General features: G+C 45.4%; 1 protein-coding gene across 5 annotated transcripts in view; it reads right to left on the bottom strand.

Moving 5' to 3' along the window:
* The window catches only part of LOC311024687 (CREB-regulated transcription coactivator 2), a 93081-nt gene extending 71984 nt beyond the window's left edge, over positions 1-21097 (bottom strand). For all 5 annotated transcript variants that reach the window (XR_014598316.1, XR_014598317.1, XR_014598318.1 and 2 more), the window contains exon 1: positions 20896-21097. Coding sequence is in view for 1 of the 5 variants with exons in the window: in XM_084027211.1 (XP_083883337.1) it covers positions 20896-21063 (168 nt within the window). In the remaining 4 variants the exon portion in view is untranslated. The remainder of the gene's footprint in view (positions 1-20895) is intronic.
* Positions 21098-22170: the final 1073 nt, after the last annotated feature.

The following is a 22170-nucleotide window of genomic DNA, read 5'->3' as shown; positions in this document are numbered from 1 at the left end:
GAACCTTGATCTCCCAGGGGAAAGGCAAGGTTTGGTGTGTTGGGCCTGTGAGCTGGCAGAATGGCTGCTGTCATGTGTGAGTTAAGAGCTGGTTGTCCCATGGATTGCACCATATAGTCTGGTCTTCCCCCTCTACAAACCAGGTGTGACATACCAATAGTGATTACTGCGAACAGAACAGAACAAAGAAGAACAGAAGAGAGAGAGAACAGAAGAAACTTCAGAGAATCAAGGTGAGCTAAATATAATATCTTATTTCAGCATGCTTGACCCTAGCTGAGGACTTTTATGGTGAAAGGTGGACTAAGCAGTTGTTTCTTGTTATGTTTTGTTCGTTTGCTTGTTTGTTTGTTTTCTTGTAGAAATGACTCACACAGCTTGGACGAAAGCCGAAGTGTGCCATTGGCTTGAAAAAGAGGGTTTTGCTGAGATTTCCATTATTGTTACAATATGTAACATTTTGAGTACTTGTAACATAACACTGAAAAATATTTTATCATTATTTAAATCAATGTGAAAACGTTGTTGGGTTCCCTCACTTTCTCATGATTCTGTTCCACTGTCACGATAACTACAGTATGTACTCTGATTCCTTTCATTGGACCATGCATAATTTTATTGTTTGTAGATAGCTTACAATAAGCACAGTAAATGCACCTTGGATTGATGGAACTAAAACTCTTTTTTGTCTCCCCTTTCTGCCATGTCACCGTTGCTGGAGATTACACAAATCCACGACTAGACAGCATGATGTGTCTGGCCTGTCATGTTGCTGATTCCACTGGACCTATGCTGACTTTTGACCTGTTCTCCCCTGGGACCTACACAGTTGGACTATCTTTAAATAAATGTTTTTCTCATTAAAATGTTTTGAATGTTTGTTCAATGTCAACATGATAAAATGACCACAATATAATAAACGTATCTGATCTGTAGAATACAATATGGTTCTTTATAGAACCCTCAGAGGACAAGACAGTTATTTGTGAAAACCTTTGAAAAGGGATGTTTTTAGATCCCCCTGTGTGAGGTCTAGATGAAACCCTTGAAACATGAAAGGGTTCTTGGTGGAACTCCTTTTGTAGGTTCTAGATGAAACCCTTGAAAAACAAAAGGGTTCTTAGTGGAATTCCCTGTGTGGGTTCTAGATGAAACCCTTGAAAAACGAAAGGGTTCTTAGTGGAACTCCCTGTGTAGGTTCTAGACATAACCCTTGAAAAACGAAAGGGTTCTTAGTGGAACTCCCTTTGTGGGTTCTAGATAAAACCCTTGAAAAATGAAAGGGTTCTTAGTGGAACTCCCCATGTGGGTTCTAGACGTAACCCTTGAAAAATGAAAGGGTTCTTAGTGGAACTCCCTGTTTGGGTTCTAGATGAAACCCTTGGAAAATGAAAGGGTTCTTGGTGGAACCCCCAGTATGGGTTCTTTGTAGAACCTCTTATGGGGGTTCTGGGTGGAACCTTACACACACAGTTCTAGGTATAACCCGTTATGTGGGGTTCTCGGTAGAACCTTCCAAAAGGGTTCCATGTGGAACCTTTATAAAAGGTTCTACCTGGAGCCAAAAAGGGTTCTCCTATGAGGACAAGCCGAAGAACCTTATATGGTTCTACTTAGCACTTTTATTTCTAAGAGTGCAGGATCCATCTCTCTTTAGATGCTGCCCTCACCACCTGGTCCCTGCCAGACTAGCAGTCGCAGCCTGGTCTTTGGTCTGGGCCCCAGCATCACCAGTGAGGATGGCATCATCACTGGCGCCAAGCTGCCAACTGGTCGTCAGCTCTTACGCTGCATGCTTTCAAAGCAACCTGGTGCAGATGGAGCGTTGACACAGTTTGAGGCAGCCAAGGTTGTCCTGGAGCAGGTGCGGCCATTTTACAAGAAGGCCAACATTCCTATGGCGAGCGACAAGCGCACGTGCCACAAGTTGGTAGACTTGGTTAATGCCAACAACAAACTGGAAAATCTCCAAGGCCAAGCGCTCCAGTGAGGCTACAGCAAAACAACTTGAGAAAATGGAGTGCAGACTTGATGCCACATTTCCGCTGTGGCCTCCAAATGTTGAAAAGCTGATAGATAACTCGGAAGACCTAGATTTCCTGGCCAGCATGAAGACCGACAGAGTGGCCACATTTGGTGTTTTGGACAAGAAGCAGCAGCTCAAGGTGAAACGGCGAGAGAAGCGTCAAGCGGCCGCAGCAGCCAGGCAGTCCCGGTGTGAATAGGAGCTGGAGGAGATGTCGGCAATGTCCAGCTTGGTGTTGGAAAGTGATGAGGAGTCAGAGGAGGATACCAACACAGTCTGTCCACCATCTGAGGACGAACCATCTCTCAAGTGTAAGAAGACTAGAACAAACGTCTTCATTCCACATGACATCCTTAGCCGACAAAGTGTCGTGTCACTGCCCACATAGCAGTGACATTTGGCCCAGATTTGGCATGAAGCTGGCACAGGTGGCATTCAGTCAGCACTGGCATAAGGCATGTGAACCAAACATGGTGGCACTGTCTTGACTAGGGTTGTCACAAGAACCGATACTTCGGTACCAATTCGATGCCGACACGAAAAAAATAATTCGATACTTGCTTTTTTCTGGTAAAGTCAGAACCGAATATACAACTTTTCACTCGGCGAGCCGTGTCGATTCTTGGCGGAACTGACGGGGGCAGTATACGCGTGTGAGCAGCACAGAGCAGTAAGCGGCGCTGAAGAAGAAAACTTGCCGTCTTCGAAAAAAATGGCTTCAGCAGGTGGGAGCGAAAGCACAACACGTCGGCTCGTCGACAAGACAGGTGCGAAGAGTCGCGTGTGGGATTTTGCATTCGAGGCGGATGAATCCGGAGCAATTCTTGATTCAAACAAGCCGACATGCAAAAAGTGCCTCATGACCATATTTATAAGCACAGTATTGTTTGTTTTTATACTGGATGACTATAGGTCTGTTGGCAGCTGGTACTGCAATTTAAATTCTGTGCAAAAAGATCTTAAAGCACAGTGGTGTTAAATACTTGACAGTTTGAAGCAGTTTTCAATAAATTAGTGAATTTAAAAGTACATGGGTCCTGTTGTTTTTTTTTTTTTTAATTGTGGTATCGAATTAGTATCGAGAATCGTGGAAATTCACAGGTATTGGTATCGACTACTGAAATTCTGGTCTCGTGACAACCCTAGTCTTGTCTCTGGCAGACAAGATCTGGGCCAGTTGTTGAGTGTAGTTTTCGGCCCACATATCAAATCAGAACGCTGGGCCACATAATGTGAGGGTGGACTAACCACCCTTCAAATGAAGTTTGAGATATTTTTGAGTGAGTTGTTGTTTAACCCTCTGGGGTCTGGGGTATAATTGGCCGTTTTTTAACTATTTTTGATTTTGCCGTTATATTTAACCTTAAAAACTATTTACCTTGACCTACCTTTGGTGTCATTATTTTCAGCACAACCTCATATGTGTGACTGTACAGTTATTTTTTCATTTGAACACAATGGACCTAAAATCACAAAAAAAACATAAAATCAGAGAACGAAAAAGTTAGATTTTTTTACTGTGAAAACCAGAAAAACATTTTTATTAATGAAGAGCTGCTCCACATTCAGCAGTCTCCTCATTGACTCACAAAAAAATGACACCAAACACTACATAACACACTAACTAGCCCCGCCCCTTCCGCTAGACTTGAAAAAAAGACGCACGAGAGGGAGAGAGAGAGAGAGTGAAACATGCCACTTATCGTATTGAACCAAAAAGAGAGAGCGCGAGAGAGAGCGCGAGAGAGAGCGCGAGAGAGAGCGCGAGAGACGCGAGAGAGAGCGCGAGAACGGCCCAGTTGACGTCACCGGAAACACAATTCCGTCTCTGGCTGTCGAGTGAGTCCACCTGCCGGCATTGTTGACTGTGCCCACGCACGCCGGTGAGGCATCCAACAAAGACGTGGTGAGTGAAATGCATCTATTTTATGTTTCCGATAACGTTTGTTTTTGAGACAGTGTGTTGGCAGTTGGCATACAAAGACAATTTCTGAGTCTAGCTTGAATGTTATCAAGGCACTAACGTCTAGCTAGGTGGCTAACGATTAGCGTTAGCCACATCCGGCTCAGGAAAGCATGGACTGCACTGTTTAGCTGTTAAACTTTTCGGCTGGCCTGGAAATGACAAATTGCCTTAACTCCAACATAATTGGATTTAGTCGAAGACTCACAGTTATACGAATATTCAAATGCATGCTATAATATCTTAAAGGAAAACACCACCGCATTTCCATACTGAACTATGTTCTGCTCTGATCTTAGACGAGGTGATACATACCTCCCTCTCCTCTGTGCGTGCACTCAATGGCTCTTGCGCGCACTCCGTGCAGCGCTAATTTGCTAGCATGTAGCTTGGCCCAGTATATTCCTTAGGATCCAAAGGGGGGTGAAGTTAGAAGCGACCAAGCACTTCCACGTTGTCCCTATTTAAATACGGTTACGTGAGTAGTTACACGACCCAAGTTTGGTTACACAAAATGAAACATGCCAATGTTTCTAAGCGGATAACAAGGGTAACTATATAGTATGGCGGAATAACAACTGGAAGCACTTCGACGTCGGCGCAGTAATATCATCACTCCGCTCCCCCTCTTACTTCCGTCAATAGAACCTACGTGACCTGCACGCCGTCGCCTTCACTACCTGTAGTAGTTTGTGCACAGTTGAGGAAGCATCAGGTTGTAGTAAGATAGTTTGTGAACAATCAAACATCATGGTTATAACGTGCATCGTACAGGGTTGTGAAAACAAGCAGAAGGTATATAGTCCCGTCATGTTTTGAGTGATGATATTACTGCGCCGACGTCGAAGTGCTTCCAGTTGTTATTCCGCCATACTATATAGTTATCCTTGTTATCCGCTTAGAAAAATTGGCATGTTTCATTTTGTGTAACCAAACTTGGGTCGTGTAACTACTCACGTAACCGTATTTAAATAGGGACAACGTGGAAGTGCTTGGTCGCTTCTAACTTCACCCCCCTTTGGATCCTCAGGAATATACTGGGCCAAGCTACATGTTAGCAAATTAGCGCTGCACGGAGTGCGCGCAAGAGCCATTGAGTGCACGCACAGAGGAGAGGGAGGTATGTATCACCTCGTCTAACATCAGAGCAGAACATAGTTCAGTATGGAAATGCGGTGGTGTTTTCCTTTAAATTTGTCACTTGTGCCAGTTGCTGTGTCTGGTTTCACATATTGTGAGACTGAATGGTTATGTCCAGTCGTCCCGTGCATTATTAAACAAACATGAGAGTGGAGCATCAAATCTTTCTGTGCAGCAACGTCGAAATACAGGACAGGCAGGTTGGACGTGGTTTTAACCTGCTGTACAGATGCCGTCTTTGCATGCCTGTTTACTGTGCATATAAGTTTAGTGATATGCAGTTGGTTATGTCTTTGAAAGCTCAGGTCATATAAACTTATTGAATGGATGAACTGTGTGATTTTAGCTGCATGATCCTAGATTTACACTGATTTATTTCAATGTGAAAACTTTCACAATGTTGCTGTAGTGTGTTGCAGTGCCTCTGTTTCAATGAAGTATTTATATAAATAATTTTCAAGCAAATTGTGTTTACACAGTACTATGTTGTTTTTAACTGTTTGAGGTCTGCGCAGCCATGTACAGTATTACTGAAAATATCTGTTTTTTTCTTTCTTTTTTCCAGATGACTACAATGCAGCTGGGCTTTAACTCCCTCAAGCTGTCGATCACACTGACCTTGGAAGTGATGGAGGGTACTCTCCAATTTCATTCAAAAGAAAAAGGTTGTATGCCATTTCAATTGTTGTTTTTTAATCTGTGATGCACAACATTTTAAAATAGTCTAATTTTTAATGAAATTATTCAATTGTTTTTAGACGCAAGAACATTTTATTCCCTGGAGAGGAAGATGACGACGATGAGAATGATGAGATGAAAGGCATCAGGAACTTGACAGTCAAGAAAAGGGTAAGAAGCATCAATCCCTATTTAAATGATCTATTTTGTTACAACAGATAGTAGTACTAAGCAGGGCTCCAGAGTGCGACCATTTTGGTATATGCGGCCAAAATTTTTATGAGTGCGACTGAAAAAAATTGTAGGTCGCACTGGTGCACCTAACGCTGCTCGGGTGAAAAAAAAAATCATAAGCGCAGCATCTCTTTATGTTCTCCTGACGGTATCGTGGTCTAAACCAATAAGAGACAGAGCTCGGGCGGGTCCTTGCCTCTGATTGGCTGTGGTCCTTTTCACTGCTGTAAATTGTGTCAGTTCGAAAATGCGAGCGAGCAGAGCAGGTACTCCTTTTCTTTGAAAATGAAGAGAGGCAGAAAGCCTCGCCCCGAGACTAATTAAAAAGCCCAAAAATATGCGTTCAGACAGGACTGGTTGAAGCAATTTCCCTGGCTGATGTACGATGAAGAAAGGGACTCAATGTACTGCATTTATTATCGGGAGTGCGGTCAGCATTTGGCCGGTAATAGTGCATTTGTGGAAGAGTCAACAACATTTCGCATCGAGACATTGAAAAAGCGCAATATGTCCAATAAGCATACTACATGCCGTGATAAGTGTGTTAATAAAGTGGCCCCTCATCCAGCTGCATTTCAGCGTCAGGCTGTATCAATCACGTCCGCTGAGGAATCTGAAATGATTATAAAATTCAACGTCGCATACAATATTGCAAAGGAGGAGTTGCCGTTCACTAAATTTAAGTCCGAAATTATTCTGATGAAAAAAATGCCGACACACTAAAGGAACAAGACAGCTGCGGAGGTTGGAAACGCCACGTACACGTCATTCATGATTGACGGCGACACAGACGTCTCTACGAAGGAGTGCGTTATTGTCTACTGACGCATTTTGCATAGAGGGAGGCCGGTCAACATGTTAATTGGACATGTCGTGTGGAGCATGGACACGCACAGTGTTTGAAGGCCCACATTACAGCATGAGAGATCATGAATAGGAAATTGTATAGTAGCCTATTCCTAATATTATTATTAAAAATGAATAGCCTAAGTAAAAATATAATTAGGCTAGGCTAAGATCACATAAACAGTTTTCCATTTGCAATCTATAGACTACTGACCTGTATGATCTTTTTATTCTTGAGGAATTTATGCTGCCACAAAGCAAGCATTTACTGCGCTTGGGCATCAGTGTGCAGATTGGCTGGAGAAAACGGTTCCTCTGGGTGCTGATGGTGCTGCAGTTAACCTAGGCCATAAGGGGGTGTCATTATGTAAAAGGAGAGCGATAAAAAGGTGACTTTTTGGCGTTAAAGGCGACGCGATGAAAAATGTGGGTGCACCTAAATTTTGTGCTGGTGCACCTAAAAAAAAAAGTTAGGCGCACCAGTGCAACCAATGCAAAAAGTTAGTCTGGAGCCCTGCTAAGATTTGATTTGATTTTTTTAACAGATTGGATTCATTGCTGAATGCTGCAATGATCCCTGGGCATATCCACCTTGCTGACAGTCGTGACCTCCATTAGAGCAACCGCTGACCGTCTTTAAATGTGCAGAGAACTGGTTCATGTGTCACAGGGCAGAGTTTTGTTTTATCATTGTTTGTGTTGATTTTGGTTTGCTATGTTTACATTATTCCAGTTGTGTTTTGCATGTTTATTCATTTTTTTCTTTTAACCTTGGTTTTATTGTATGCTTTTATTTTAAATTGGTATTTGTGTGTGTTGATGCTGTTTTTTTACTTCCGCCACTGTGACCCCACTCCTGGTCCTGGTTCATGCACTGACGGTGCTCATAAAGGGGCAGAGTCCTGGTTCATGGACTAGTATTTAAATGTGCAGAGTCCTGGTTCATGGACTAGTATCTAAATGTGCAGAGTCCTGGTTCATGGACTAGTATCTAAATGTGCAGAGTCCTGGTTCATAGACTAGTATCTAAATGTGCAGAGTCCTGGTTCATGTACTGACAGTATTTAAATGTGAAGAGTCCTGGTTCATGGTTTCAATCTTAAAAATGCATGTGTACTGCGTGTGATGGGTTTGAAAATAAATAAACATTTGTACTCGTACTTGTTGAAGCTTTTTTTTTTAAATCTGGATCATATATGTAATCAAATATGGCACATAAATTAAGTGGCTGAGTTAAGGTTTAATTAAGGCTGATATCAGGAACCACATCTGAAAATGGCTTGGCCTAGAATAGGGCCAGTTCTGGTTGTACAGTTTGGCTGAGTTATGGGCCTTATGTGGCCCATGTTTTGGATGCCGGATGTGGGCCACTAAAGGACCGTAATTCATTGCTGTATGTGGGCCGAGTGCAAGTGGGTTGTGTGGCCCATCACTGGGCCAGACCAGTTTTGCTATGTGGGTGGCTACAAGGTTGAAGATGTCACCAACGCAACAGGCTGCCTTCACACGTGGCCTGATCACAGAGTCAGGCGGTGATTGTAGACATCTCTCTGCATCCTACGCAACAGCTGACCGAGCAAGATGCCAAGTGCTGGAGACAATCAGTGAGGAACAGCACAATCAGGGGACACCACCTCCATTGTGCACCCTACACTGGGACAGCAAGTTAACACCGATGCTCAGCAATGTGCGCCAGTTGGAGTAGCGTCTTACAGTCGTGGTTGGAGATGCAGAGCGGCTAAAACTGCTTGGTGTCCCGGCGTATGAAAAGCAGACCAATGAGGCCTGTGGATCGATCATTGCCCGGTTGACATGCAAGTTGCTGCAGGACTGGCGCTGCACTGACCAGGTTGTCAACATGGCATTTGACACCACCCCGTCAAACACTGGACATCTCACGGCAGCCTGCATTGCCATACAGCTCTCATTGGGCCGACCACTGCTTTGGTCTGGGTGCAGGCACCACATTGGTGAGGTCCTCCTGAACCAGGTTTTCACAGACCTGAAGGTGGAGTCATCACGCTCGCCAGTGGTTACCTTGTTCACACGTCTGAGAGAGAACTGGAATCTGCTACCACAAGAATCCAGCAGCCAATGGTCTCGTTACATTCCTGGCAACACCAAGCAAGCATTCCTGGGCAAGTTACGTGCTGAACTTGTCACGTGTGCAAAAGAAGTGATTGACTACAAGCAAGGTGACTACTGTGAGTTTGTGCAGCTGTGTCTTGTGTTTCTGGATGCAGATGGTGAAGAGCAGACTGCAGTGACATTTAGACATTTACATTTACATTTAGGTCATTTAGCAGACGCTTTTGTCCAAAGCGACTTACAATAAGTACATTTGTCAAAAGAAGGAAACAAGGAAACCACAACGTATCATTGCTGATTAGGGTTGCACGGTATACTAATTTGGTACCGGGGTACTGAGGCATTTAAAACGGTACTATATTGCATTTGGACGGGACCAGTACTTGCAGCGCCGCCGGCAGCGCCCGCAACAGCGCGGCGAACTCGCCACGTGACGTCACTGCATTGTAACTACAGCTGGGAGGACGAGGAGCGAGCCCGCAGCTTGGGGAGATAAAAAAGAAAAAACAAGCAAGCCGGAGGAAACCGCTAGCAAGTTAGCGAGCAGCGTGGACTGGAGCAACAAACGGAGCAGGAGGAAAGCTTGGAGAGAGCAGAGACGGAGAGGGAGAGGGAGGGGGGGAGCACGGAGAGGAGACTGGCTGCTGCAACCGTCACCACGCCGCAACTTGCGGACAAACCAGCGCCGCGAAGTGCGATATAGCCGTACTTTAGCTTAAAACAAATGCGCAAGGCGAGCAGTTAACGCCGATTAAAACATGCATGGCTAACGGCGGAAACACCTCCGACTTCGCCAAACACTTAAAGGAACAAGCACCCAGACCTGCACACAGATCTCAGGGAACGACAGGTCATTTACTCAGGAAGAAAAGCCACATTCAGTGCTAAAAGCAAGCGCCACCGCCCTTCACTCTTAACAAAAGTAGCTCTGGAAGAAAAAAAATAGAGCTGGTTTATTTATATTATTATATTTTATATTATATTATTGTATTTATATTTTAACATTTATAAAATTGTGTGCATTAGAAAAGCTTGTCTTTGTGGTATTTTATTTTATTTGCTGATTAATATGTTATTGTTCTAAGATTTTCTATTAAAATAAAGTCAGTAATGACATTTTTTGCGTTCACTTTTTATTTGAAAAATTATCGAAAAGTACCGAAACACATGTTGGTACCGGTACCGGTACCAAAATGTTGGTATCGTGTCAACACTATTGCTGATAAAGTAAGAGCTAAAAATAGAACAAGTGTTAGGTCCTCATCTGAGTAAACTAGTACTTCAAGAACAACAGTGCTATGATCAGAGTGCTATAGGTAAGGGTTATTTATTTATTTTATTTTTTTTGGGGGGGGGGGGGGGGTGTTAGTGGGTCGTGCTATGTAGAGTCGAGGTGAAGTCTGAACAGGTGAGTCTTGAGCCTTTTTCGGAAAATGGCAAATGACTCAGCTGTCCTGACATTAGTCGGGAGTTCGTTCCACCACTGAGGCGCCAGAACAGAGAAGAGTCTGGACTTTGCTGAGCGACATTTGTTTGATTTCAGCGATGGTGGTCCCAGCCGGCCAGCTGAAGTAGAGGAGCGAAGTGCTCGCTTCGGGGCATGAGGTTTGACCAGTGTTTGAAGGTAGATGGGTGCTGTTCCATTGATGGCCCTGAAGGCCAGTGTCATCGTCTTGAATTGGATGCGTGCCGCAACAGGGAGCCAGTGGAGGTCACGGAGGAGGGGTTTAATTGCAGAGGCCGGGAGTCCGGCCAGGAGAGAGTTGCAGTAGTCAAGGCGGGAGATGACCAGTGCTTGGAACAAGAGTTGCGTTGCATCCTTTGTGAGGAAGGTCCGAATCCTGCGGATATTGTCTGCAGGATCGGGCCACAGCAGTGATGTTGGGGGTGCAGGATAGCTGGTCATCGAGGATTACACCCAGGTTCCTCGCAGTTGATGACGGCAATACTGTGATGCCCTCGACAGTGACCGACAGGTCCATGCGAGGGCAGTCTTTCCCTGGCATGAAGAGGAGTTCGGTTTTATTCAGGTTAAGGTTCAGGTGATGTGCAGTTGTCCAGACAGAGATGTCAGCCAGACAGTCCGAGATGCGAGTTGCAATGTGAGTGTCAGAGGACGGGGGAAAAGAGAGGAACAGCTGGGTGTCATCTGTGTAGCAATGGTAGGAGAATCCATGCGATGTGATAACAGAACCTAGTGATCTGGTGTATAGTGAGAACAGAAGTGGTCCTAATACTGAGCCTTGAGGGACACCCGTGTCCAGAGAACAGGGTTTGGACATAGAGCCATTCCATGTGACCTGAAAGGTGCGATTTGTCAGGTATGATGTAAACCAGGTGAGAGCAGAGTCAGTTATGCCAAGTTCAGCCAGAGTGGAGAGGAGGATTTGGTGGTTGACTGTGTCGAATGCAGCAGATAGGTCGAGGAGAACGAGAACGGAGGAGTGGGACGAGGCTCTGGCGTCTCGCAGGGACTCGGTCACTGTGAGGAGGGCCGTCTCAGTGGAGTGAGCAGTCCTGAATCCTGATTGATTAGGGTCTAGGAGGTTGTTAAGTGAGAGATAGGATGACAGTTGGTTGTAGGCGGCACATTCCAAGGTTTTAGAGAGGAATGAAAGAAGAGATACAGGTCTGTAGCTTTGGATGTCAGTAGCGTCTAGGGTGGGATTTTTAAGGAGAGGCTTCACGGTAGCTGTCTTAAAATCCGCTGGAATGACACCTGAGGTGAGGGAGGAGTTGATCAGGGTGGTGAGGAATGGCAAGATGTCGTGTGAGATGTCTTGGAGAAGAGAGGAGGGAATCGGGTCGAGGGAGCAGGTGGTGGCACGGTTAGATGTAACAAGTGCGTGAACGTCTTCAGAGGTGAGGGGGCTAAAGCTGGTAAGACCATCAGAGTTGAGAGTTGGGGGAGATGTCTTCTGGGAGGGAATAGGCGTGAATGAGGAGCTGATGTCATTTACTTTCTTGGTAAAGTAAGTAGCAAAGTCATCGGCAGTAAGGGAGGAAGGGGGGGAGGGGTAGGAGGGGTGAGGAGGAGGAGAACACGGAGAAGAGTTTCCTGGGGTTGGAGGCAGAAGAGTTGATCTTTGCCAGGTAGAAGGCAGATTTAGCTGCCGAAACAGTTGAGGTGAAGTTAGAGAGGAGGTGGTGGTAGTGAGTAAGGTCCTCATGCTGGCCCGATTTCTTCCATTTTCTCTCTGACGCTCGCAACAATGATCTGTTGGTTCGCAGAGGTTCAGACAGCCAGGGAGGGGAGGGAGATGATCGCGCAGGTCGTGAGATTGGGGGACAGAGAGTGTCCAAAGAAGAGGAGAGTGAGGACATCAGGATGGAGGAGGCTTCCTCAGTAGGCATTAAAGGGGACATATTATGCAAAACTGACTTTTTCCTTGCTTTAGTTTGTATATTTGCGTATCCGGGGTGTCTCCCGACCCCTTAAACATGAGTTTTGACAACTAAGTCAATATTTAGTAACTGGCAGAGTCAGGAATTTAGTCTCTACCGTTTGGAGCCGTTTGGATTTTGACCGTATTGTGACGTCACAATCCGGTGTTTTGCATATTCTTGCATAGTCATTGCATTTTCATGGCATATCCCCGCCCACATTACGCCGGCTACCTGAACAAGGATCCGCCATTTTTTCTTACTCGCTTCACTTGTACTCGACAGCCTAACCGCCACCATGTACAAGCCGAAAGCCAAGCACTGCTGCTCTGTCATCGGATGCACGGGTCCTCATATGGGTCCACGGGGCCGCCTGGTGCCGGGGTCGTCTGGAGCTCGCCATGAGTCCGTCAGGCCCGAGAGTTCGGCCGGGGTTTTGAGCCTATAATCGGGGGGGTTACCGGCAGAGTTCCCGGTTCTCCGGTGCGGACTCTTGTGGCCCTGGGCGGGCCGGTGTTTTAGTGAGGACCACGGGCTTTTCACCATGGTCTGGGGGCATCAGGGCCGAGAGTTCGGCTGGGTTTTTGCGTCTATTTACCTGCGGGAATCCCCGCAACGCGTCCGAGGGTTTACGGGTCTATGGACGGAGCCGAAGTCCGGCTTCGCTGTGCGTAATTGTGTCGTGGCGCGGAGCTGGACCGGCCGGTGCTTAAGTGAGCTGCACGGGCTTTTCACACAGCCTTGGGGGCACAAGTGGCCCGAGTTTGGCCGTGTTCAGCTGTCTGTTTCCCGGCTGGTTTGCGTGCGGCGCGTCTTGGCGTTTCGCGTTCGACGGAGAGTCCGCCTGTGTGGACTCTTGTGGACCTGGGCGGGCCTGTGTGTTAGTGAGGACCGCGGGCTTTTCACCATGGTCTGGGGGCATCAGGGCCGAGAGTTCGGCTGGGTTCTTGTGTCTATTTACCTGCGGGAATCCCCGCGACGCGTCCGAGTGTTTTACGGGTCTACGGACGGAGCAGAAGTCCGGCTTCGCGGTGCGTCATTGTGGCGCGGCGCGGAGCTGGACCGGTCGGTGCTTGGGTGAGGTGCATGGGCTTTTCACACAGCCTTGTGGGCACAAGTGGCCCGAGTTCGGCCGTGTTCAGCTGTCTGTCTCCCGGCTGGTTTGCGTGCGGCGCGTCTTGGCGTTTCGCGTTCGACGGAGAGTCCGCCTGTGTGGACTCTTGTGGACCTGGGCGGGCCTGTGTGTTAGTGAGGACCGCGGGCTTTTCACCATGGTCTGGGGGCATCAGGGCCGAGAGTTCGGCTGGGTTCTTGTGTCTATTTACCTGCGGGAATCCCCGCGACGCGTCCGAGTGTTTTACGGGTCTACGGACGGAGCAGAAGTCCGGCTTCGCGGTGCGTCATTGTGGCGCGGCGCGGAGCTGGACCGGCCGGTGCTTGGGTGAGGTGCATGGGCTTTTCACACAGCCTTGTGGGCACAAGTGGCCCGAGTTCGGCCGTGTTCAGCTGTCTGTCTCCCGGCTGGTTTGCGTGCTGCGCGTCTTGGCGTTTCGCGTTCGACGGAGAGTCCGCCTGTGTGGACTCGCGTGGGGCTGGGCGGGCCGGTGTTTGACCGATGTCCGAGGGCTTTTCAGCAAGCTCTGACGGTGAGAGTCCCGACAGTTCGGCGTGGTTGAGGTCTCTATTTAACGTCTGGATTCCCCGCAACGCGTCCGAGGGTCTACGGGTCTGCGGCGGAGCAGAAGTCCGGCTTCGCGGTGCGTAATTGTGGCTTGGCGCGGACCTGGACCGGCCGGAGCGTGACTGAGCTGCAAGGGCTTTTCGCCCGGGTCTGAGGGCACGGGTCCCGACATTCTGGCCCGGTTCGATTGCCTGTATACGGGCAGGATTCTCGGTGGCGAGTCCGGCAGCCATTTCTCCCCCGAATCAACCGTTGTTATGGTTACAAAATGGCGTCCTCACGTCTTACGCCCGGCAGGAAGAGGTGGGCGGTGCCAAGACCGTTTGGGCGGCGCACGCAGTAGCTCATTAGCATTTAGAGGGAAAGTCACTGAATCCGGCCGCTGAAAGCAGGGCTGTCAAACTGGTATGTTGAGAACCCTGCTGTGCTCAATCCTTGGGTTTTTTCGACCAAAGCATGTTACTATCATTCCATTTAGACATCAAAGACCCATGTCAACAAGCAGAAATGAGCATAATATGTCTCCTTTAAGGAGAACTGTTCTGAGGATGGTAGCGAGGAGATAACAGTTGAGGAGAGAGCGGAGGGAGTGAGGGATTTCAGGTTGCGGCGGCTGGTGACCATTCGAGGTGTAGAGGGGGGGGATGTGGTGGGCTCCATGGGGAGGGAGAAAGTCACAAAGTGGTGGTCGGACACGGTGAGCGGGGTAACAGAGAGTGCCGAGATGCCACAGGATCTTGTGAAGACAAGGTCAAGTTGGTTCCCGGCCCGGTGAGTTGGTGGAGAGGGGGAGAGTGTAAGGTCAAATGCGGAAAAGAAGTCAATGAATTAAGATGAGCGCAGCTTTCCCGAGTGGATGTTGAAGTCACCGAGGACAGTGACCTTCAACTGACCGGGAGCGCTCCACAAGGCACGATGGATGGCCAAGCTGCTCTACACTCTCAAGTTGGCCTTGATGGAGGAGCATATCGCATTGCTTCCCCAGGGGACAATCACCACACGGCAGCAGACCTGTGCCGAAAATTCAAGCAATTTCCAACTTCATCACGCACATCTATGCAAAGTGGTGGCTGACCTGCGAGAAAGCTGTAGATGCTGCCTGGAATGACCTGACACTCTACCACCACCTGCAGGCATACAAGGCTGTAGATGAGGGCATTGCAGCATCAGCGATCAACGCACTAGAGAGGCATCGCTGGTACCTGACAGGTGAGATGCCAACCCTGGCTCTCTGCAGCAGCAAGGTGCCCATTGATGACAAGCGTGCACTTGCCAGTGTGATCTTGGAGCACAAGCCAGTTGATCTCCCCATGCAAGTCCCCCAGCAGCACTTTGGCACTGGCTTTGGCAAGCCAAAGTTCCCCACCCTCTTGCCAACCACCAGCTTGGCCGACCTCGCCAATACTGATTGCTGGTTTGGGATGTACCAGCTGCACATTGATCCAGCATTTTTGTCTCTTGATGTGAAGGAATGGGCTACCAATGCTGCGTTCAAAAAAAGTGAGGTCAATGTACATGCAATGAATGTGGTCAATGACTGTGCCGAGCGTGGCGTCAAGCTCACATCCGACTTTGTCGCAGTGGCCAGGAAGGAGCAGCACCTGCAGAATGTGCTGCAGGCAGTTGAACATGACCGCAGCCAACAGCAAAACCTTCACTGCGGCAAGCACAAACTAATCCCTGAATAAGAGGGTTACTCTTTGGTGGCAAGTGGGGAGACATTCTGGCACAGTTTAGTTAATGTCAGCTCTTATCATTAGGCCCTGTGAGTTGCCAGTTAGTTAGCCAATAGAGATGGTTTGTTCTTTTATGTGTGTCAGTATTGCCCTTGTCTTTAACAATAAAGTCAAATAAACTTTATGTGTGTCCGACATCTATCACTGCTGCACAAAACGGATAAGCCACGTGAACATGTCCCATTGACCTCCATTCATTTTGTCAATCGGACAAATGAATGGAGAATGTTGAAAGTTGAATTCTTAGAAATGCCCAAGTTGCCCAAAAGGGCAAGCAAACTAATTTTACTTTGATTACCCTATAGAACATGTTACTGTATAAAAGTTCCCTGTTCTCAACATTTCTGGGTCAACTTTTTGGCAATTAGGCTAAAAATTGCAAATTTTTCGAAATTTCACAGAAGTTTGTGGGTGGTACCCCTAAACCTCAATGGATTTCCTCAAAACTTTGCAAAAGTCATTTTTATGTTAATTGGAACAAAATGCAATGCCAGCCAAATTGATGCACCCTAATACACACAGATAACACAACCAAATCAAATATTAATCTTAATTTGAGCAAAAAGATTTTACATTCCAGTAGAAAAGTCTCCAAAGTTTGATATTGAATAACAGCTTGTCTCTATGCTCACTATGAGACAATATGCAAGTTGTGTGTATGATCAGAAATGGTGGATAGGAAGTATCAGAGATGTTTCAGAGCAAGATGAAGATGTACTGGTTCAGTTCATGCTCCCACATGGCCCTGCCAAGAGTTTCTACTGGCCAAGAAGAGAAGACATGTGTAATGTCCCACTGCAGCATAGAATTGCAAGGATTGACGTTCCCTCTACAGAAACTGGGCGCATGTATGCCATCAAAAAAGATGAGCACAAAAGAGCAGAGATGTACATTAGACAATTTGTAAAGTGACTGCCAAATTAATGAATGTGACTAAGGAATTGGATCTAAAAGATGAAAAAATGTTTGATCCTTTATAGTGAGATTAAAGACAATTTCAAACTTTGGAAACTTTTGTACTGTAATGTAAAATCTTTATGGTCAAATTAAGATTATTATTTGATTTGGTTGTGTAATCTATGTGTATGTTTATACTTAAAGTATGAAAAATGTGCAGTCTTCAATATTATGCTATCATATGTTTGTTCATGGTTTAAGACATTCAAAGCTGCTTTCAGCATGTTCAACTCACATTCAAGGACTTATTGCCTCTGTAACTACAACTGTGGTACATTTTTATGTTTTCGTAAGGCTAAATTTATCAGTAGCATTTAGTCACATGTAAGTCTTTGGTAAATGGTAACAAACACAATTGAATTGCCCTGCTGTGATGTTTATTAGTAGGCTATTAGGACATGCAGTACCAAAAACGGCCACAAAAACCCCACCAATATCAGGATTTTAAAAAATCACTGCGACAAATTGAGGCAAAACACCCTCCCGATTTTTTAATATGATTTCAACAAGGATTAGAATTTTCAAAGAAAGTAAGTTTGGACCTGATACTTGTTGTCAGTTTTTTGGAATATGGCTCTGAAGTTGGGCAAAGATGTGTTAACTTTCATTTTTGAGCCTTAATATCTGTGAAACTAATCATCTAAGAGAGACCATATTTTGTAGAATGTTTAATCTATCACCAGAGATAGAGGCAGAAGTGATAAAAGTCTTTTATCTGCAAAAATGGGAGCTCAGCAACTCTTTAAATTTGCTACTTCATTTCAACAAGGAGAAGTTTAAGTACCTACCATACTAGGTTATACTTGAGCTACACCCCTGATATTGCATGTCTGGAGGCTATTAGTAACAGATATACACTGTAGAAATGTTGAAGGCCACAGGTGGGATAGTTTTCCAGATATTGCTGTTTAAAAATGGTTTTTCAGAGTATGATGCCAAAAAACGTCTAAACTACCCTTCATTCAATGATGTTTCATGAGAAAACTGTTGACAGTAGAGACCTAATATTTTGGATTTTTCCTAGTAACAAGTGTGTCTTTGTACTAGAATTTTTACAGGACATTCTGAGATGGTCAGGTGGGAGGCATTTGATGAAATGACACGGAATGAGCCTCAAAGTTAGAAGCCACACACAATCACACAAGAACTCATACTTCCAGCGACAGTTGAAATGTGCTTAATCTGTGTTACGATTATGAGGGGGTTGTTGAAAAATGCTCTCCCTTGTAAGGGGTCCCTGGCCCCCAAAAAACTTGAGAACCCCTGCTCTAGAGCAACAAAATGCAAGACTTTACATTCCTAGAACCAAACCAGCACCACTGGTCCTCTAGGAATAGCTGCACAGCAACAACAGACCATAGTTTCTCATTCTCCAGCACCGTGCCTTACGGTTAAACAAAAGGACTCACAGCTGTCATGTTCTCCTTCATTTACATTTGAAAGGTGCTTGAATGTGTACGGAGGATAGATACAGAATGTTTTTGTCTATTTATTTATGGGTTTGTTTCCCAACTATTTGAAATAGTTTCAATCTATTCAAAGGAAAAGAGACAGTTAGGTAGGGTTGGGCGGTATGAGCAAAATCTTATATCACGGTATGAATAATTTCATATCACGGTAAAGGTATATATCACGGTAGGGTTTTTCCCCCTGTAAATTCAATTAATGGCTTAAAAATAACCATACTGTCGCATTTGATCATTTTCCTCTTTTATTTTAATTTTCTCACAGCAGCATAACATTATTTTAAAGAAAGTATAATAATATAATAAATAAGAAGCCACAAAGAATGTGCAAATGTCTGGTAAACATTTGAACTCCAGCTTTAACTTAAGCTATAGTGTGTGTACAAATGTAAACACAGAGCTCCATCTTAATAAGAAATAAAAATAACAAATGAGAAAAAGTATGCGTCGTGATGGCCTCCGTTATCTCCCTCCATCGATGTGATTTATTGTCATACGGGGTGCCTTTGGCGAAAGACTCATAATACTGCTTCGCATGTTTTAACTTTAAGTGGTGGAACAGGTTACCGGTCTTTCCACCTGCAGCAGCAACAGTCGCGCGACACTCTTTGCAGAGTATCGCTTTTTGTTCGTTGTCGGATTTTCTAAATCCGAAAAAGTTCCACACAACAGACGTAGCGCCCTTTTTCGGAACAAGTTCCTCCTCTTCGTCATGGGTGGGTCGCGCTGCCTCCGTTTCCTCGTGACGTTCACTCTCCACCTCCGCCATGATTGTTATTACTCAGGTAAAGCTGTTTCTTCTTCGTCGTGCACATGCAACCACGCAAGCAGTCTGCTGCAATGCCTGCAGTGCCCCGTGTGTCGAGGCGGTGTAATTACAGTGACTCAGAGCGATGCCGCAGACATCTGCGCTTTCTCCGGTATAAACGGTATTGCAAAATCTCTACCGGTAGACACTTTTATACCGTCACACGGTATAATACCGTCATACCGCCCAACCCTACGGTTAGGTAGTTGTTCGTATTTTTTTTAATTAGAATTTATTTGGCAATTTTGTTTGTGAAGCTGATCAATACTCCGCACATGACATCAGTAGCTAATCAATACTTCTCTCCTCAGACATGATCACTGATGACTAGAGAAGCTGACTTCTTCTCATTGATCATGTAAACATCCAGACCTGATCATTGATTGACATCCCATAAAATGATATTTGCAGCACATTCAATGATTCTGAATCTTCACTATTATAGTGAACTAGACAGCTTTTTACATACATTTATCCCGATGATACATTTATCCTAACGATGATTCACCAAGATCAACTTATTGTGAGTGGGGCTTATTGTGAGTCATTTTTAATTGGGATCTGTGATCAAATCCTGTATGGTGCATCCCCCCCCCACTGAGACCACCTAGCTAAACAGCTGATCAAAGAAACAAAACTGAAAGAAGCAACATTGCATTAAAGACAGGAAGTCTCTCTCTCACACATACACACCAAAATGCATTCAGAAGCCGTTTTTTCTCTCATTCGCCTACTGACACCAGACTGTTTGACCAATTTGACAAGAGCATGGGCTACTGTCCAACCAACCAATCAGAAGATGTCAGCCATACAATTCTTAAACCATCAACATAATGTTGAAACAAATAGTTTAAAAACGTCAGTTACATGAGTTACATTGGTATGAATATTAGACCTGAGACGTTCTGGTGAGGATTTAGTACATGAAGAAGTTACCTACGCCGGGCTTCTGCTGCCTGTCCTCACTTTACCTTTGACCAGGACAGTCACAATTTGCATTCTCTTAAGTGCATTCTTGAAATGATGCTAGTCAAATACGCACACACACACACACACACACATACACACACACACACACACATATACATATATATATATATATATATGTATATATATAGCTGTATTTGCTGTGTTGCCCCGCTGACAGCTCCTGAGCCACATGCACTGAAACAACACATCCTGTTGAGGCTAACGGAGCTAATAGCCAGTTAGCATTAGTTTCAGTGAAATCACCTGTACACTTTACGCGACTAACTGAAGCAACAGAAAAGTACGATAGCTCTCTGTACCACGTTCCGGTTTACACATGTAAACCGTCACAACAAAAAATTCAAATATTTATGTAACTTTCTTGATAAGACTATAAAGTACCGCCTTTAAATGCGTAGTTACAAAGGGCATAGCTCCAATTCACCAAACACCCATCCTTAAAAACAAACTAGTAAATCAGGTGCAAGTTAACATTATCGGTTTTGAAACTTTGATTGTGGTATGCGTGTAACTTGAAGGCCGATGTTCTTGGAAGTAAAGCATCCTTTTGCGTTATACTTGTTCGGCAGGACGCCCGCCTCCGCGGCGAGCGAGCAGGGTGACAGCGCAACATAGTAAACAAGCCAACTTAGCCCTCGTAGCTAATGCCTGCTAACTCTACGCTACCGACGTATCGGAAATGGACAACAAGGGATAACAACATGTTCTGCTAACACCACACAGCAACCCAAAGTGAGACACTTTGTCGTGTTACATTGTTATTCACTATGAATGCACAGATTCTTAGCAGAGCCCCATGCAGAGGCAGCAGATAACATTATCTTGGAGCTTGACAAGCCTGGCAAGGCCTCTCTTCCTCCGGGCAGCTCGTCTCCTTCTGCCTCCGTCTCAGACTTACCCTTGTCGAGGTGATGTCCATCATAACCTCCTGGAAGGCAGCTGTCTCCTCGGCCTGTCGCTGGGTATGCAGCGCTATCTTCTCGCTAAACTTTCGGGGGTTGGAAGCCCCGGACCCGGTACCCGAGGTGGGTCCGGGTCCACAGCCGCCTGTCCCCGTCGCAGACATCTTCGCCGAGAGGACTGGACGACTTGACGTAGTGGAATGATTTTCACCAAAGGGAGGTTAAAAAGTAAGACGTCTCACTCCGCAGCCCTTCCTGGGGACAGCAAATGTCACCCACCGTGTGCTTTCGCTTTAGCAATAGAAGAGTCAATAACATACATGCCCTTCAAATACAAAACTACTCAATATAAAAAGTAATTACACGAGTGACGTATTTAATTAATTTGCCTCCCGGTTCAATTTCATATGGGTACCCACTCACAATTCCACAGATTGCATGTCCTGATGGAGCCACTTCCATATAAATATTTAATAAAAAGAAAAAAGATGAGTACGTTTCCAATGTTAAATTGTGTTCTACTGCATCAGAACTCAGAAGTCATCACATAAAATAAAGTTATAAAGATATTTACGTTATTATTGATAATATTATTATTATTAACAATAAATGTAGACATAATACACTGAACACAAATGTAAATGCAACACTGTTTTTGCTCCAATTTTTCATGAGCTGAAATCCAAGATTTCAGAATTTTTCTACATACACTTAAGGTCAGTGAGCAGTCCTTTGCTGAGATATCCATCCACATGACAGCTGTGGCATGTCAAGATGCTGATTAGACAGCATGAGATGTGCAGTTTATCCACCGCCACCATGGGCCCCTCAACATTGACCCACATGACACCTTACACGCCATGTCTGCCATCTGCCCAGTACAAAACCGGGATTCATTCGTGAAAACAACACTTCTCCAAAGTGCCAGACACCATTCAAGGTGAGCATTCGCCCCTCAAATCAGCTACAACGTCGAATTGGAGTCAAATCAAAACCCTGTTGGACCACATGCAGATGAGCTTCCCTGAGAGGCTTTCTGACAGTTTGAACAGAAATTCTTTGGTTATGTAAACCTTGTTGGATGAACTGCAGAATTCTCGGAAACAACTTATAGTAGCAACAGCTTATAGTAGAGAAATGAACATTTAGTTCACGGGCAACAGCTTTAGCTTTGGACATTCCTAGCATGCTAATTACAAGCTGTCTCAAAACTTATGACATCTGTAGCATCGTGCTGCTTCATAAAACTTCACATTTTAGAGTTCTTTCAT

Source organism: Eutrigla gurnardus, assembly GCF_963514095.1.
Source record: "Eutrigla gurnardus genome assembly, chromosome: 14".
Lineage (NCBI taxonomy): Eukaryota > Metazoa > Chordata > Actinopteri > Perciformes > Triglidae > Eutrigla > Eutrigla gurnardus.
This window is presented reverse-complemented; position numbering and strand designations above follow the sequence as displayed.